The sequence below is a fragment of the Pipistrellus hanaki genome (assembly GCF_964339955.1).
Source record: "Pipistrellus hanaki genome assembly, chromosome: 18".
Taxonomy (NCBI): Eukaryota; Metazoa; Chordata; class Mammalia; order Chiroptera; family Vespertilionidae; genus Pipistrellus; species Pipistrellus hanaki.
The window spans coordinates 4,805,584-4,823,504 of NC_140520.1; the positions used below are offsets into that span (position 1 = coordinate 4,805,584).

General features: G+C 63.7%; 1 protein-coding gene across 2 annotated transcripts; it reads right to left on the bottom strand.

The window, feature by feature from the left end:
* Positions 1-921: 921 nt before the first annotated feature.
* GPR61 (G protein-coupled receptor 61) lies at positions 922-8,724 on the bottom strand. 2 transcript variants are annotated; one of them, XM_084866244.1, is made up of 4 exons: positions 8,656-8,724; positions 5,005-5,167; positions 2,577-4,789; positions 922-1,960 (listed from the first exon to the last, which is right to left on the bottom strand). In XM_084866244.1, exon 3 carries the CDS (start codon positions 4,197-4,199, stop codon positions 2,835-2,837), a length of 1,365 nt encoding a protein of 454 aa, XP_084722370.1. In that variant the 5' UTR covers positions 4,200-4,789; positions 5,005-5,167; positions 8,656-8,724; the 3' UTR covers positions 922-1,960; positions 2,577-2,834. The 2 variants fall into 2 exon arrangements, with proteins under 2 accessions (XP_084722370.1, XP_084722371.1); XM_084866245.1 differs by having other exon boundaries at positions 2,577-4,829.
* Between the last annotated feature and the right edge of the window lie 9,197 nt (positions 8,725-17,921).

Consider the following 17,921-nt stretch of genomic DNA (forward strand, 5'->3'; position numbering starts at 1 on the left):
CTGTTAGAATAAAAGGAACATGTTTTCCCATAACCAATACTAACGGGGGGAAAGGGGCAAGAGGAAAGGGGAGAAAACCCAGTATTGATTGAGCACCTATTTGCCAGGTATGGCGAGGTGCTTCCACACATCATCTCCTTTAATCCTCACCACAGCCCTGCGAGGTGGGTACTGTTATCCCCACTTTTGCAGACGAGGAAACAGGCGCAGAGAAGTTAAGCATCTTTCCCAGGTTCACACCGTGAGGAGGTCTGTGTGACTCCCATAGCCACCCCTTTCCTATCACGCCCCTGTAAGGGGTTACCCGGGGAGACCTGACAACAGCGGGTCTCCATCTAGGATTGAGAGTTACCCCAACACCACCAGGGCGCGGGGAAAAGCCCCTGACAGGATGCTTGTCTCAGGAGATTAGGGGCCAAAATGTTTCCAGGAACAACTTCCACAGCTAAGGATTACATATCGAACTCGACCGGGCGACTAGAAAACTCCTGGAAGGTGGTCATGGCAGAAACTGTTGGGAAAGTTCTTAGCACAAGAGAAGGGAAATGTTTATTTCCTTCATCATTCACTCAGGGGGAGGGAGGGGAATAAAAGGCAAAGGAACCGCCGTATGTCTAAGTCTGTAATAAACGCCGGTGAGATCACAGGTGCCAGGAAATTTCAGCCTGAGTTAGAGTTATCCTTGCACTTAAATTTTTCCCCTTTGATGTATGGGGAGGAAGGATTGCTGGGCAAAGTGAAAGAAAAAGGCAAAAGAAATTAACAAAATGGCTCCCAGACAATGTTTAATGCCCCCTCTTCTGCTCTGCATTCCTCCCCCCCCCCCCCACAGGCACCTTTCCTATTTCCACTGGCTCACACTGCCACCTGCTGGCAGAGTTAGGGCTTACTCGCAGATCAGTGATGTTGGAAGAGGTTTTCCCTCACCTAGGAACGAGAATCCTTTAGGAGTTTATCTTAAAAGGGAAGAGAGAGGAGAATATGTTTTGCAATCACAAAAGACTCCTGGGTGTATACAGGATCTAAGAGATTTCTTCAATGTAATAGGCGCTAGACTAGGAAGACAAAAACCCGGAAATTTTCCTAGATCTAAAGAGAGAAAGCTGTTTGCCCATTTTCATTTAATAAATTATATTTTTTTTCCCTCTCAACTAAGTTCTCATTTACAACCCACACACTTTCCATAATCGGCAGGAGACCTCCGTGGTACGTATCTTGCGGCCACGGACTGAACTCTCAGAAGTTAGAACCATGTTGCTATATATTCTCCAGGATATTTTCCCCAGAACTCTGTAAAGCTTTACCAGATGTAAACGGTCTGTGAAAACACAAGGTGCTTGGACAAATTAGACTGTGAACTCCTTGGAGACAGTGACGTCACATCCTGTGTATGGATATTCAGCTATGATGCACTGCATTTGAACGGAAGGTGTCGACGTTGATATCAGTATAACTTTTGTAATAAAAAGTATTTATTGGCTGTTCAAAGGGGAAACTATCCCACTCCCACCAGGCGGTCATCCCCTTGGGTGCTCAGTGAGCCAGGAATCTGTTCAAACACAGACCACGCCGCCCCCTTGGTCCTGCCTCCACCCTGCACGGTCACCTGATTCAGCCGAGGGAAGTGGGTGGACGTCCCAGGTGGTCTGCAATGATGCCCCCTCCCTTGAGAACACCACCACCGATGCCGGCCAACACAGTTCCTACGGTCGCAACCAGTGAGCAGCGGAGCCCCCCTCCCGTGCCCTCTCTCCAGCCCGGGGCTGCCGACCGGAGAGAGATGGAAGTCTTAGTCACTGAAGCTAATTTTGAGAGCGATGAAATGGGAGCAGGGAGGCATTTAAATGGACCATGGAAACTCCACCCAACCAACCCATTCCCAACCTTAGTCTCTGTACCCGATGGTCCCGGGGCTGGAGGTGGGTCACGGCCATGAGGAGAGAGATCAGGGAGGCCAGTCCTAGGGGAGGGGAAAGAAAAGATGTATGGTGTTATTGGTAACGACGGTCACCTAGCTTCTCTGTGCCCAACCGCCCTAACAATTCAAATCCTACAGCCATCCAACCCCCCGTCCTTCCACTTCTTTGTCTTAAAAGACAAGGAGGAAGAGCTATCCTGTCCTACTCCTGCCTCTGTGGAGACGAACCCCCAGCTTGGTGCCCCGTGTGCGGGAGAGAGACAGAGCCATGGAACAGAGGGGCTGCTCCCAGGACACAGGGCAGGAGGGAGCAGCCCCCCGCCTGCCTTTTCCCTTGGCTTCTGGCCGAACTCGGGGAAAGGACCGCGCCCCTCTGATCCTCTGCCTTTAAGGAAACCACAGGCCTAAACCTAAACTCACACGGAAACACGTGGCTGGAATGGTGCTTTTTAAGCCTGGCCAGGAGAGGGGACCAGGTGGGTCATTTTCTTACCTTGCTTGGAGGCAGTTACTGCCCCGGACAAATTACCCTGAAACATCGAGAAACATCCTGAAAGGGTCCCCAGGACGACTCCACACCCGGCCTGCCGCCCTGCCTCCTCCAGCTCCTACCCTTACGAGCGCAAGTTCACTAGTGGAAAGACATCCCTCTTCTCACCTTCGTGACCCTTGACTCCCGTCACCATCTCACCGGGTTCCCTCCCCCAGTAGTCAAGGATCACAGCCGTGTCCGAGGCGTTTGCCACCCGTCCATCCTGCTGGCTCCGTTCCCGACCCCGAAAAGGCTAAGCAGAGGCCGCGTGCAGAGGCCCCACAGGCCCCGCTGGCCGGGGAGAGGGGAGCCACCGGGCGCTGCTCCTTGCGGTCCTGGCCGGCCAGGGCCCCCCTCCCTCCGCGATGTCCAGCCTGCTGCCCGTCAGGATGCGGGCCGAGGCGAGGGGGCCGGACGGAGGTAGCTGTCGGACATGATGATGTCGCTGGTGAGCTGCTGCTCCAGGAACTCGGAGGTCTCCTCGGCTATCTGGCCCGGGATCCGAAAGTCCACGGCCGCCGCCGCCGCGGCCTCCTGCTTGGGGCTGGGGAGGGGCCGGGCGCCCCAGGACTCGGTGGCGCAGCCGGTGCCCTGCAGGAACTGCAGGAAGTTCTCCTCGATGGAGCCCTCCCGGCTGGGCAGCCGCAGCTCCTCCTCGGGGGCCTGCTTGAAGAAGCAGACGAACTGCTTGCTGAGCTCGCCGCGGATCTGCCGGTTGAGGCAGCCGTAGAAGAAGGGGTTGGACGTGAAGCAGAAGTAGCCGATCCACGTGACCACGTTCTCCACCTGCCGCGCGGACGCGGGCTGGGCGCTCAGGGCCGCGTAGAGGTGGAAGGAGAAGTAGGGCAGCCAGCACAGCAGGAACTGGCCCCCGACGGCCAGCAGGACCACGGCTGCCTTGCCGCCCCCGAACGTCCGGTGCGGGGTGGTCTGGTGCGCCCCCGAGCTGGTGACCATGGTGGAGCGGCTGCTGAGTGACTCGGAGCGCTGGCGCGGCGTCTCCATCCACGTGGGCAGCGGCCCGCGCTGCAGGGCGGCCACGCGGGCCACGCGGAACATGCTGCAGTACACCACCAGGATGAGCAGCAGCGGCAGCAGGAAGTACAGGACGGCGAACACCACCACGAACAGCTGGCAGTAGGCGCTGCGGCTCCACTGCAGGGAGCAGCCGGGGGGCAGGCCGGGCACCCCCTCCTCCCGCGAGGCCCTGCCCAGCACGGGCACGGCGGCCATGGCCAAGGCCTTCACCCACACGCCCACCAGCACGGAGGCCACCAGCCCCAGCGTCATGCGCACCTCGTAGCGCATGGGGTGGACCACGTAGTAGTAGCGCTCCACGTTGATGGCCGACACGGACAGGATGGCCAGGCTGACGAAGCACACGCTCAGGAACACGTAGAGGCGGCAGGCCACCTCCCCGAACAGGTCGTGGTCAAAGAGGGCGGAGCTGGAGAGCATGGCCAGGGGCATGAGGGTCAGGGCGGCCAGCAGGTCCACCAGGCAGAGGTGGAAGACGAAGACGAACTTGCGGAGGGCGGGCGTCTTGGCGATGACGGCCATCACGGCGGCGTTGCCGGCCACGGCGGTCAGGTCCAGCAGGAGCATGAAGAAGAGGGCCACGGACTCCGAGGCCACGTCCCGCAGCCCCGCCTCGGGGGCCCCGCTGGCCGTCGAGGGGCCCGGGGTTTGGGGGGCCCTCCCCGGGGCGGAAGAGTTCCCTGATGGCTGGGGGACGGGCGAGGACTCCATGGGGCCGGAAGAGGACGCCCGGGCCGCCTCCTGTCACAGGCCCATCCCCCATCCTAGTCCGGTGACCCTGGGATGGCGCCGGGTGCGGGGGTGGCGGGAGCGGGCACCTCCTGCGGGCGTCTCTCGGACCCGCTCCGGGGGCCAGCCTCGGGGGGAGGCGGGGCGGCTGCACGGAGCCCCCGGCCAGGAACGGGCTCAGGAGCTCATGTCTCTGCCCAGGGGTAGCTCAGGGTCTGCTGCGGTGACCATGACCTGGGAGGAGACAGACGAGAGGGATGGGGGTGCCTGGCCCACTCAACACTCCGCCCGCCGACTGGCCTCCGGCTCCTTCTTCACCACGTCCTCTCCTCTGTGGTCCAGGCCCTTCTCCCCCGTCCAGGACACCCCGTCCAGAGCGTCTGAATCCGCTGCCCTCGCCCAGGCTCCCGCCGAGCTCCGGGACAGCGCCCCGGGTTTGAGGCTGTCCATGTACGTCTCCCGGGGTCTGGTCTCCTCACGGCCGCAGGCGCAGGCGGGGGCAGGAAGAACACGAGGGCTGGGAATTGCCAACGCAGCGACTCTGCCCAACGCCAGCTTCCTCATCAAGGCATCTGGAAGCGCAGGGAACCACGCAGCCGTGCCCGGAGCACCCTGAGGCCCGGCAATGAGAAGACCGGTGAGGGGCAGGGACCTTCCGGGAGGCGTCCCGCCAGCCGGGCCTCGGGCTGAGCTCTCCGCGGAGTGACCCGCAGGCAGCCCTGCCCGGGAGGGAGCACCGACGTCCGCTTTGCAGCCGATGACATTGAGGCCCGGAGAGGGCACTTACCGAAGGTCACACGGCGAGTGCGTGGCGAGGGCGGCTGCCACGCCGGGCCCAGTGGCGCCTCCTCAGCGGTCCGGGCGTCTCGGCGTTCAGGGAGGAGCAGCCGAGCGTGAGCCGTCTCCGAGCACGTCCCTCCCTGCGCTGGGGCTAGGCTGGACGGAGCGCCCTGAAAGCGGACAGGCGGCTCCAACACCGTCCCCAGGACAAAGGGCTGGTGCTTTGGGGGGCGGGGTTGGGGGTGAGAGGAAACAGGCAGGCCCTGGCCGGGAGCTCAGCCGGTTGGAGCATCGTCCCACTATGCCCAGGCTGCAGGTTTGATCTCCCGTCAGGGCACATGCAAGAGTCAACCAGAGAAGGCAGAGATCGTGGAGCAGCAACCTCTCTCTCTCTCTCCTCTCTCTCTCTCACCCTGCCCTTTCTTCTTCTCTAAAATCAATACATTAAAAAAAAACAATAAAAAAAGGAAGCTTGGGGTTCAGCTCTTTGAGCTTCCTCTACCCCAAAGCTGGAAGGGCAGAAGGCACTAGGGAGCTGTCCTCCCCACCCACTGGGCCACTGTGCCCTGCAGGCGGGAGGGGAGCTGTCTCTCACCTCCCAACCCAGGGCCCCAGCTCTCTGGTCACTGAGGTGACCCCCGAGGAGCCCAGGCCCAAAGCCCTCTTGTTCCGGGACTGTTACCACATCACGGAACTGGGGGGGAGGGGGAGAGCAGGCGTCTGGGTAAGGGGGTAGGTGGAGAGTGGGTAGATGACTTAGGTAGAGAAGGTCGGGGAGCGTGAAGCAGAGAAGAAACTGGGAGAGGAAGTCTGGGGTCTCAGCGTCTCTGCTGCCTCCTGCGCAAATGGCAGCTCAGCCCTGTTCCCGTGCTCCTCAGCCCTGTTCCCCGTGCTCCTCAGCCCTGTTCCCCGTGCTCCTCAGCCCTGTGCCCCGTGCTCCTCAGCTCTGTGCCCCGTGCTCCTCAGCCCTGTGCCCCGTGCTCCTCAGCCCTGTGCCCCGTGCTCCTCAGCTCTGTTCCCCGTGCTCCTCAGCCCTGTTCCCCGTGCTCCTCAGCCCTGTGCCCCGTGCTCCTCAGCCCTGTGCCCCGTGCTCCTCAGCCCTGTGCCCCGTGCTCCTCAGCCGTGCTGAGTTTGCACACAATTAAAATAGCTGCCCGGCGTAATTTTCCTTGTTCTCATCCCAGACGCCATTCCTACAGCCCAGATCCCTCCGTCTAGTGGGCTGAGGTGTGCACCTGAGAGGCGGACGGTGGACATGCAAGGCGGAGGGGCTTTCTGTGGACACGTCACACGTGGCCCAGGTTCCTCGTCTGTGAAAAGGGAGGACTGGACCAGCCCTGTTGTCGGCAAACTGCGCTCGAGAGCCACATGTGGCTCTTTGGCCCTTTGAGTGTGGCTCTTCCACAAAATACCATAGGCTGGGCGAGTCTATTTTGAAGTGGCGTTAGGAGAAGTTTAAGTTTAAAAAATGTGGCTCTCAAAAGAAATTTCAATCGTTGTCCTGTTGATATTTGGCTCTGTGGACTAAGGAGTTTGCCCACCACTGCACTAGCCGATCTCCAAGATCTCCCTATGTGATAACTTTTTTTAAAAAATTTATATATATATATATATATATATATATATATATATATATATATATATATTTATTTATTTATTTATTTTTTACAGAGAGGAAGGGAGAGAGATAGAGAGCTAGAAACGTCGATGAGAGAGAAACATCGACCAGCTGCCCCCTGCACAACCCCTATTGGGGATGTGCCCGCAACCAATGTACATGCCCTTGACCGGAATCGAACCTGGGACCTTTCAGTCGGCAGACTGACTCTCTACCGCTGAGCCAAACCAGTTTTGGCTGTGATAACTTTTGATGACTCTGTGAGCTCCTGGGCCACCGAGGGCCTGGTGGCTGCTCAGTGTTACAACACCATCACCTGGGCCCCGGCCGGTGGCTCAGCGGGTTGGAGCATTGCCCTGTAAGTGGAGGGCCGCAGGTTCGATTCCAGGTCAGGGCATGTACCCAGGTCTTCGGTTCGGGGCATGTACGGGAGGCAACTGGCCAATGTTTCTCTCTCACATCCGTTTCTCCATCTCTCTCCCTCTCCCTTCCTCTCTAACATCAATAAGAACATACCCTCGGGTGAGGATTAAAAAAATTAAAAAAAAACAAAAACACCCCCCACCACCTTTTCTCTGACTGCAGGGAAGAGGACCAGATGGGGCCCAATCCCTCTGCACGGAGATGGCCAACTCCACCAGCCTCGCCCCCTCCCACGTCCAGCACACCGTGGCCCCGGGCACTCCGGACAGGCTTGTGAATCAAACTCAAGTCCATCACTTGAGTCCCTGCCGCCAGCACCTCCTCCCAGAAGGCTCAGCCCGCCGTGTGGTCGCCGGGAGCTCCTGCTGGGCAGGCTGCCCTGGGCCCCTGGACACAAGGCAGCCCCGACTTCGGACCACTGCCCGTCTCTGGGAGCCTCCAACAGCCCGGCTCACAGCTAAAATGGCCTCAGAGACTGGGAGGCTGCAGAGAAGGGGGAGAGAGAGCCCCAACGGGGAGACAGCAGCTCCTCTCGGGAGACAGTCTCCCAGGAAGAATGCAGAGGGAAGGTAGGGGGCAACCTCGCCCTTCCTCCCCGGGCCGTGACTCCCCGGCCCTTCCACCCGGGAGCGGGCCCAGGAGCCCTGAGGCCCTGGGAGCCGGAGGGCAGAGGCCCACCCGGGCCGAGGGGCGTCGGGCCTGCCAGCAGGGCCCTCCCGGGCCCCGGACGGAGGGAAGCAGACAGGGTTGCCACGTGGAGACGGGGCCCTGGGGTGGGTGCTGTGCAGGCATAATGGAGCCCGAGACCAGAAAGCCGGGGGCATCTCTCTCGGCCACAGCGCCCTCCGCCTCACCAGGGTCTCCACACTGACTCCGAAGCCCCAGGAGCCCCCTCCTGGCAGATGGAGCCATGGACCTGCCCGGCACTGCCCGGCTGCCGGGAGCAGAGGGCTGCGGGCACCGGTGTGGGAGGCAGGCCGGCCGGCCTCCGTCCCCTCCTCGCTCCCATCACTCTGCCTCCCAGACGGGCTCATCCGCCGCTCCTGCCCGCCCCCGCCCTCACCCCACCCCGGGGGCCGAGGTCCGGGCCTCGAGCAAGGACATGGTCAAGTCACAGACACCCTCATTCCTGGGTGCAAGATGCCCGGCAGTGCCCAGCCCGAGGCCACAGGGCACCGTGGGCTTCCCATGCACCTGCCTCCCAGACCGGAGCTGCCCTCCCCGGCACCAGCCCGGCACCAGCCCGGCACCAGCCTGGCCTGCCTTCAGGCAGAGCACACCCGCCTGGGCACGGGGGCTTCCTGCAGCCCCTCTCCCGGGCAGAGCTGCCCACACCCAGGATGCAGGGCTGCCATCGGCCTGGATGCCGAGGGACCCGCCTCTGTGACACGGGAGGAGATGGATGGGGAGCCCTCTCTGCCTGCGGGATGTGGGCACTCCCGTTGGCAGGAGGTCAGCCCCATCGCCAGGCTCTGGAGATGCCCACACCCAGCGCTGCCTTCGGGGGACCTGGGAGCCCTCCCCGCATAAGGCAGGGTGGGCTGGTCCCCGGGACCCAGAGCCGCCCTCCCGGAGGGCCCCGCGGCCCCTGCTCCTGGCCTAGTCGGCAACTCCTACCTTTGCCCAGCGGCCCGGGTCCCATGTGATAGCTCCTCCGGCTGCTGCTCCGGCTGCCGCTGCCCGAGCCACTGCAGTGAGCGTGAGAGGCAGCGGCAGGAGGATGCTCCCAGAGCTTCTGGGTCCTAATGGCCTCCCACTTCCCGCCCAGCCAGCCCCTCAGAGCCACTCAGGGCCCCTCAGAGCCACTCAGGGCCCCTCAGAGCCACTCAGGGCCCCTCAGAGCCACTCAGGGCCCCTCAGAGCCACCCGGGAGCAGGCCCTGCCCCGCGCCCTCTCTCGGGCTGCCCGGTGGCACCTCCAAAGCCCAGTGGGGCGCGTGATGGGAGGGGGCAGGGGAGACCGCCCTGGCCGGCCGGACGAGGTCGAGAGAGGACTTGGCATCAGAAAAGTCACGTCCAAGGCCTGGCGCCAGCACTGCCCGGCACTGTGACCTTGGGCAAGTCACTGCCCACTCCTGGCCGCACTTCCTGCTCCAGGAGACGCAGGGGGGATGCCCCCCGAGGCTCCTGGCAGCCTGGATTGGCGTGGTTCTGAGTGAGCCAGCCGTCAGTGCAGGCGCAGAGCACAGAGCCCGCTCAGGCCTGGCAGGCCCCGCTGGCTCCTGCGGGAGCTGTGACATAGGTAGAGGGGGCAGGGGTCTGTGTGGCGGGCAGCTTGGGGGGGTCAGGCCTGGTCCTGTTACCATCACTTTCCCGGGACGCATGCTTACGTCGTGCGGGGCTGTGGGAGCGATGGCAGGGGGATCTGCCATCCCAGGGGCCTCCCTGCAGTGCCGGCCGCTCCCTGAGAGCGGAGCCAGGCTGGCAGGAGGCTCCCAGGGCTCTGGGGCTGGAGGACCGGAGGGCCCCAGGTCCGGGAGGAGCCTCTGGAGGCGAGAGGAGGGGTGTGGCTCCCCCAGCTGTGAAGAGAAAGGTCAGCAACGCTCTCACAGGCTTGACCCCAGGACGCCATCCGGCCAGGGCAGCCATGTCTGAGGCCCAGGGAGGCGAGGATATAGCCTCTCTGGGCAGAGCCACTCGGGCCGAGCCAGAAGCTGAGCCGGGAGTTCGGGCTCGTGGACTCAGGAGCCCCCTGCCCTCAGCCGCGACACCCAGAGCCTCCCCGTCTCCCACAGAAACGGCGGGCACTCGGTATCACTTCCCGCACCCACCCAGGAGCCAGAGAACCACGGACCTCAGGGCGCTCCCGGGCCAGGCGGCGCCCAGGCTCCCGGCCGACAGCAAAGCGGCCGCTGACCAGCCCGACCGGCCCCGGGATCTCCTCTGGCCCAGCCGCCCTTCCAGAGCTCAGGAGCGCCAGGCCCTTGCCATCTGGTCGGTCCAGTGATCACGCCGGCTCCATGATCACGCGGTTCCATGATCACACGGTTCCATGATCACTGGGTTCCATGATCACGTGGTTCCATGATCACACCGGTTCCATGATCACACCGGTTCCATGATCACTGGGTTCCATGATCACTGGGTTCTATGATCACTCGGTTCCATGATCACATGGTTCCATGATCACTTGGCTCCATGATCACTGGGTTCCATGATCACTCGGTTCCATGATCACTCGGTTCCATGATCACGCGGTTCCATGATCACCCCGGTTCCATGATCACGCGGTTCCATGATCACTTGGCTCCATGATCACTGGGTTCCATGATCACGCGGTTCCATGATCACGTGGTTCCATGATCACGCGGTTCCATGAGGTGGCCATTCCTCGCCTTGTTTTCCAAATGACGACTCAGGTGCCTGAGGTTATGAGACTTCCCCGCTCCCATCACACAGCGGGTAGATGCCAGAGCCAGGATTTGGACCCAGGTCTGTTTGAAGCCAAAGTATTTGTTCCTTCCCCCGCGCCCAAGCCTCTTGGGGGGGGGGCTGGTGTGAGGCTCCGGGTGGAGCCTGAGGTGGCCGCTGCCGTTGGGGGCACAGCCTCCACCAGAACCGGAGACGCCCGAGTGCGGGAACCCCATCGGAATGTCCCGTTAATCCGGCGGGCTGCGGAGGGACGCTTAACCCCTGGTCTGCCAGTTGGGCACGATCATCTCGGTGCCAGTCAAACCCTCCAGGGCCATGGGGAGCCTGTCACCGATCGGCACCATCCGGACTGGCGGGCCCCTCCCGAGGGTCCAGCAGAACCGGAGCGGACTCAGGCTCCTTGGAACAGGACGAGAGGAGGAGCACCGGCCGCTCAGACGCCTTGCTTCCCACCCGGCCGGCGTGGCTCCATGGTTGAGTGCTGACCTATGAACCTGGAGGTCATGGTTCAATTCTGGGTTGTGTGCTTGAACCCAGGAGGGGGCAGTCGATCAATGATCCTCTCTCATCATCGATGTTTCTATCCTTCTCCCCCTCTCCCTTCTCTGAAATCAATAAAAATGTTTTTAAAAAAGTAAACCAAGAAGCCGAGACCGGTTTGGCTCAATGGATAGAGTGTCGGCTTGGGGACTGAAAGGTCCCGGGTTCGATTCCGGTCAAGGGCATGTACCTTGGTTGCGGGCATATCCCCAGTAGGGGGTGTGCAAGAGGCAGCTGGTCGATGACTCTCTCTCTCATCGATGTTTCTAGCTCTCTATCTTTCTCCCTTCCTCTCTGTGCAAAATCAATAAAATATATATATAAAAAAAAAAAGTAAACCAAGAAACACAAACGCCTGGGTTCTGATTGCGCTCTCCTATCGGTGGATGGCCATCTGTGCCTTAGTTTTTCTATCTGTAAAATGGGCAGAGGTCTTTGCTCTCCGGCTAATCTAGTGGGGATGGGGACCCTGAGATACAAAGGAGGCCTTGAGCAGCTGGGACAGGCAGCCTGGCCAGCCAAAGCCAGGTCCCGAGGCCCCGCCCAGTGAGCCTTCAGAAGGGCGGCGGCTCCAGGAGGCCCCCTAGAGGGTCCTCTGTGGCTCAAGAGTGGGGTTGGGGGAGGAAACACTGCCCATCCGGGCCGGAGGCAGCTGATGAGGATCAGGATGAGGATGAGGATGAGGATGAGGACCATGAGGCTAACAATAACGATGGCGACACGAGTTATGGAAGGCCCAATCTGGGGAGGCCCTCCTACTGTATCTCATCCAATGACCTCAGCCTGGGGAGCTGCTGACATTGCATCGCCGGTCCGCTCAGAGCCTGGCCCAGGGAGGAGGGGGAAGGACTAAGACAGAGAACCACCCAGAGACCCACACCCCGCGCTGCCTGCGGCCCGGGAGTGGGCGCCCATCCCACGCCCTGGCGATGGCAGCCCTCGCTGAGGTCTGCTCCCTCCGCCCCAGACCTCCTCCCGGCCAGCCCTGCCCGCCCTGCCCGCCTGCACCTCCCCCCAGGGCTATGTCCACCCCCTCTGCCCCCCGCCCTTTCCGGTCCCCTCAGATGAGACCCTGAAGGGGACCGAGTTCATCCTCCAGCACCCATTTGTTCAGTAAATACCCACCGAGTGCCCTTCGTGTGCCCGCAGCCCCTCCCTCCCGCCCCCACGCCCCCCTCCGCTCTCCGGCCTCCGTCAGAGCCCGCTTCCGAGAAGGAGGCTGACACATCGGTTCACACGGAGCCGCCCGAGGGGTCCTCTCTCCCGGGAACGTTAACATTTAATATCCACCGTTTCTCAGGGGGCAAAGTGGGGGGGGGGGGCGAAAGCTGGGGTCCCGGGCCCGACCAGGGTGTCCCCGAGATTCCACGGCCCAGACTGTCTGTCCAGACGCCTCCTCCCCTGCCCGGCCTCCCCCCAGGATGCCCACGGCGGCCCCTCCCTGCACCCACCCCATCCCCACGGACACCCAGCCCTCCCGCCCGCCCTGAGCAGGCTCCCCGCTGGGCCCGCCCCGCCGCCCGCCATCCGGGGGCCGGGCTGAGCATGAGGGGGAGACGCGGAAAGCAGAGGTGAGAGCCTCTTCTCTCCCTTTCTTCCCCCACAGTCTGGCCGACACCCCCTGCCAGGAGCCAAGATCCAACGGTATATTCAGCCTGCAGCTGCCACTGGTCATGTGAGCCCATTGCTAGGTTACAGGGACCCAAAAATAAACGCTTCCCAACAGGATTAGAAACCGGGGGCCTCAGATGAACCGGCTCCAGAGAGCGGCAGGAACACCCACGGTGCGGCCCGGCCGCCCTGAGACCCGGAGCCCTCCCCAGCCGGCCCGCCCGCCCCCGCCCACCCATCCATCCACCCATCCATCCATCCGCGGGGGCTCGAGGCCGGACCCCAAGGAAAATCCCCAGGAGCTCCTGGGCCTTGAGACTGCAGCGCCGAGAGGCCTGCAGCCGAGGGGTGAGGGGCCCCTCCTTCCTGGAGGGCAGGGGCTGCTGGGACCATGCCCTCTGCCCATCCGCCCATCCAACCTTCCCCCATCGGCCTGCCCTTCTGATGCCCACCCCAGCTCCAGGCACCAGGAGCCCCGAAGCCTGTGGCCGTCCCCTCCCCCCCCCCCCCCATGCAGCAGGGAGAGCTAGCCATGGGCCCCGGCCCGGGCACGTCCACAGGGGGCGTTTCCGAAGGGCCTTCGGAGCTCGTTCCAGTAGCTCCATGCACAGCTGCGGCTCAGAGAGGTTCAGTGACTTTCTCAGCGACACACAGCGGGTCGGCGGGGGTCAAGTCCCAGGTCTCTGGTTACTGAGTCTGGGAACGGGGCAAAGGAAGAGGACAAGAGACGGCGAAGAGAGAGGGGGTCCCCGGAGACCCTTCCCCGGAGCCTGAGAACCGGCGCTTAGCTTGCTCCAGACTGAGGTGCTGTCTCCGCTGCCAGCGCCCTCCACCCACTCTGAGCCCAGACCAGCTGACTCAGCCCCGGGCCTCATCCTGGCCTTGAACTCTGTCGCCTCCGGGACCTCGGTGGGGTCATTCCGGGTGCTCAGGCCGGGGGCTAGGGGCTCAACACCCCAGGGAGCTTTACCCCTCTACGTCTGAACCTCAAAACGGAGTCAGCAGAGCAGAGATGAAAGGGTCGGAGGAGGTCAGAGGCTTACATTACAAATGAATGGGCCCGGGGGGGGGGGGGGGGTAAACTGGCCCAAGGCCACCCAGCTGGAGGGGGAGGCAGATGTGACCAGAATCCAAGCCTCCGGATCCCCACCCATTTCTCTCCTGTCGCTGAGGGTGCAGGCAGCTGGGGTCCCTCAGACCTGACCCTGAAGCCGACCTGTCGTCCCCCAACACCCAGTGCCCTTCTTTCACCCCCACACCCCCACAGCCCTCCCAGCTATCCCTTCTCCTCAGCAAAGCGCTCCTCTTCCTCTGAGACCGGCTCCCTGCTCCCCTCCCTGACCGTGACTTCCCTCCCCGTCCCCTCCGAGCACACTCCCCGGGCACCCCCTCCCACCTTCCTCAGCTCCCAGCAGCCCACACGGCAGGCCCCACGCCACTCCGTCCCAGACATGTGTATGGAGCACCTCCTCTACGCAGAGCTCTGTGCCGGGGGTAAGAGGGAGGGACACGTCCATGGAACAAATGCAAACCCTGCCCCTTTGGTGCGTCTCTTCTAGAAGAGAGACGAGGTGGGTTATGATCTTCAAAGGAGCTCTGGAGATTCACAGGAAAAAGTGGACACCCCCCACCCCCGGGGAATCTGGGAAGGCTTCCTGGAGGAGGCGTCCTCGGTCTGCAGGGAAGGGTGGGGCTGTCAGTGGGACTCGGAAGGAGCGTGGCCCGGGGGGAAGGAACAGGCCTGGCAAAAGCGTGGAGACAGGCAGGCAGGCAGGCTCACGGAACACCGGGGCACCACGCGCTGTCCGTGTGACGGAGAAAGGCTCTGTGAGGGCCGACGCGGGAACAGAGGTAGACTGGCTGGCAGGCCAGACGGCAGGGCCACACGGTGCCGTGTTCTGAGCAGGGAGGTGCAGGCCCCAGATGTGTCTGCCTCCTGCCCGTCAGGAAGCATCGACGGGGCCCCCGAGCTGCAGAGGGAGGGGGTGCACGCTCCTGTCCCACAGGCTCAGGCGCGGGGGCAGACACACGGGCCCCCGCAGGGACGGAGACGGTGCCTGTGGACACGCGTCCGTCGGAGAGACTCCGAGGCCAGGGGAGGCCGGTGGCGAAGAGCACGGAGACGGAAGGACACTCACGCTCCCCAGCGGTGCCCTCCGGGGGCGGGGCTGCCGGAGCACCAGCTCGGGCCCCCGAGAGTGACCCGCACGTCCGTCCTGCGGGCAGGAGGCCGGGGGAGGAGTGGGAATTGGGGTGTCTGGGATTCCCCCCTCTGGGTTCCTGGTGTCCCAGGAAGTTGCCCAGCCGGATCTGCAGGAGCATGGCACCCTGGACCACCCAGCGTCTCATTCCCGCTCCGGCCCCATTCCAGCTCCAGCCCTGGAGCCCAGCGGGGCTGGCTTTCCCCGCACGGCACCAGCAGCACGCCTGGTCTGGCTCCAGGGGAAGCCCCTGCTCCACATCTCTGGGACAGGCCCCTCCGAATGACCCGTCCCAGCCTGGCCAGCCCCCCGCGCCCCTGGACAGCCTGACTCCCCTCCCTCCGTCCCGCATCCTGGGCACGGGGACCTGGGCCCTGTGGCCTCTCTCCCAGACAGTCCTGTCCTCCATTCCTGACCCACCTGAAAACAGGACCCTCCTCATCTCCCCCGCCCCCATTCACCTCTCAGGCTCCTAGGTCTCAGGAAGGGTCAGACTCCCAGACCCAGCACCCTTCGGGGATGGAAACATGGCTGTGAGTGGCCCTGCAGGGTGGGGCGATGGTCAGCCCTCGCCCATGCACCTGAGGGCCGTACTGGAGGATGGTGGGTGGAAGCTCGGCCTGGAGGGGGCACATCAGCCCTGCGCAGCCCAGGGTCCCCGGATGGTGAGGACCTGGGTGAGGAAGCGGAGCCAACCAACAGCTCCATTTCAGGGCCCCAGGCGGCCCTGACAACCAGCAGCCACCAGAGGGCAGTGTTGGCCAATGAGCTGCAACGTGCCGCCTGCGGGAGGTGGGGCGGGGGTGCCTCCCCTTCCAAATCCACAAGCTTGGTCCCTCCTGGGGGCCTTGCTGTCCTGTGGGCCCCAACTTCTCACCTTCTGACCCCCACACCATCCCTGCCGGGAGGGCCTGGCGAGAGGGCCAAGGCTCCCCAGAGAAAACCCCTCCTCCTGCTGGGAGGTGGCTGCCTCCCTCTCCTTCCCCTCCCCCTCCCCCTCCCCCTCCCCCTCCCCCTCCCCCTCCCCTTCCCCCCTCCCCCTCCCCTTCCTCCTCCTCCTCCTCCTCCTCCTCCTCCTCCCCCTCCTCCTCCTCCTCCTAGGAGGCAGCTGGGAAGAGACAGGCCGGCAGGCGTCCAGGAGGGAGCACTGAGCTCAGAATCCAGAGGCTGCGTCCGCCTATGGGAGCAGAGCACGGGGCCCAGCTCCCGGGAGGGGGGACGAGGCCCAGGACGCTCCCTCCGGCCCTCGGCGGCTCTGGCTTTGGAGTCTGAGTCAGCAGCACCTCCAGTGGCTCCTCTCTCCAGGGTGCTGACAGGGTGACAGTTTCAGGCCCGGGGGAGGGAGGACATGGGAGGAGGGTGGACACAGCAGTGGGCACCTCTGCTCGCCACAAACCAGGCCATCCTCCGGGGACCACCCTCAGGAGGAAATCCGGCCTTAGGACCCGGAAGGATGACCGGGTCGGATGGGCCCCAGAGAGACCCCTTCAGGGGCTCCGTCTGGATGGCTCGTGGGTGACCGTGGCTGGGAGGCTGGAGGAAGAAGGTCCCCCCGGGGCCAGGCTACCCACGAGGCCCGGGGCCAGGCTGGCTGTCCTAGACCCCTCCCTCCGGCCTGTTCCCTCCAGAGCCCCCAGCAGTCACCCCCTCTTCTCCCCACATCGCCCTGGCTCCTGCTTCTGGCTCCCTGCCGGCTCCCTCTCCCCAGAGAGGCTGGACCCCAGGGGAGGGTCCCTGCCGGGCCTCCCCATCTCTAGACTCCACACCCCGTCCTCGTCCCTCCAGTCAGCTCTGGTGTCCGTCCTGTGACCCAGCGTCCTGCCCTGACTCCTGTAATCCCACCCAGGCCTCTGGGCACTGTGCCCAGAACCTCGGCTTCCTCCCAGGGGCATCTGATCGGGCACCTGGGGCCTGACCCCGCCCAGCACCGGGCGTGTCCTCCTCCTCACGTCCCACCTCCTCTTTCCTCCCTGATGGCCCCGTGTCTCGCTTTTTCTGCCTCTCAGTGGGCGTCGCTCTTTGGTCTCTCATCTGCTCACCGGTCCTGGTCTCAGAACTCTCAGTCTCCTGGTCTGGGCCTCTGCTCCCTGCCCCTCGGTCTCTGCCCAGCGGACACCGTCCCCGCTCCATCTCTCTCCACCCTCACTTCCTCCGCTGCAGTGAGCACGCTGAGGATCCGGTCCCCCCTCCCTGGACTGAGGGTAAAAATAGCAGAGGGAGGCCGGGCTTGGAGCCAAACGCGCTCCAGGCCCCTTCCCTGCCCCCGGGGACCCGGGGGCGCCTGGGAGGCCGGGCGCTGGGGGTGGGGACTGAAGGCCGAGGGCAGAGTGACAGCCCCAGGCAGAGAGAGGATGTGGCAGCAAGCTGGGAGTACGGAGCTCCCCACCTGCCTGTCCGCCCCACGTGACATGGTCACGGAGTCCCTTCTCCCGCTGCTGAGACGGGCCCTCCCGGGCCTGCCCCCTCCTCCTGGCACAGATGCCAGCCCAGGTGGCTGCCAGCAGACGGCAGCTGGGGCCCGGCGCCCGCAGGACAGGCCGCACTCACCCCGCCCGCCCCCAGGCCTAATGGGAGGCCGGAAGGGGCATCGATCGTCCCGAGCTCGTTAAGTCACAGCCGGGGAACAGCTGGCCGGTTTTTTCCGGGCCATTAGCTGTGCTGCGAAGTGGAGCGAGGGAGGGGCGTGCGGGATCAATACCCGCCTGTCTGCGGGGCAGGGCCTGGCTGGCGGCTGCCGCCTGGGCTGGGGCTGCGCTCCTGTCCTCCGCTCCGGGGATGCCGCCTGGCGCTCACCCCTGAGAGCTCGGCTCCTGTTCCGCAGCCTGGCCAGCCAGCTGCGGCCCCGGCTCCCTGGCTGACCCTGACCCGGCCCATCAGACCCTCGGGATCTTCTCCCTCCGGGAATCAGAAGGACAGAGAGAGGCTCAGGTTTCCCGCCTGGTCTCAGAGGAGACCTCACCGGGCCGGTTCCTCCCCACCCCCACGGCAAGATGACACCTCCGGCAGCTGCTCTGCTGGCCCCCAGCCCACCGCGCTGCCCCCGCCGCCCCGCCTGGGTCCGGTTTCCTGAGGGTGGGGAGAGGGCAGGGGATGCTGTGACCCTCGGGGCATGGCGGGGTGGGAGGAGGGAGGAAAGAGATGACAGTGCTCACTCTCTTTC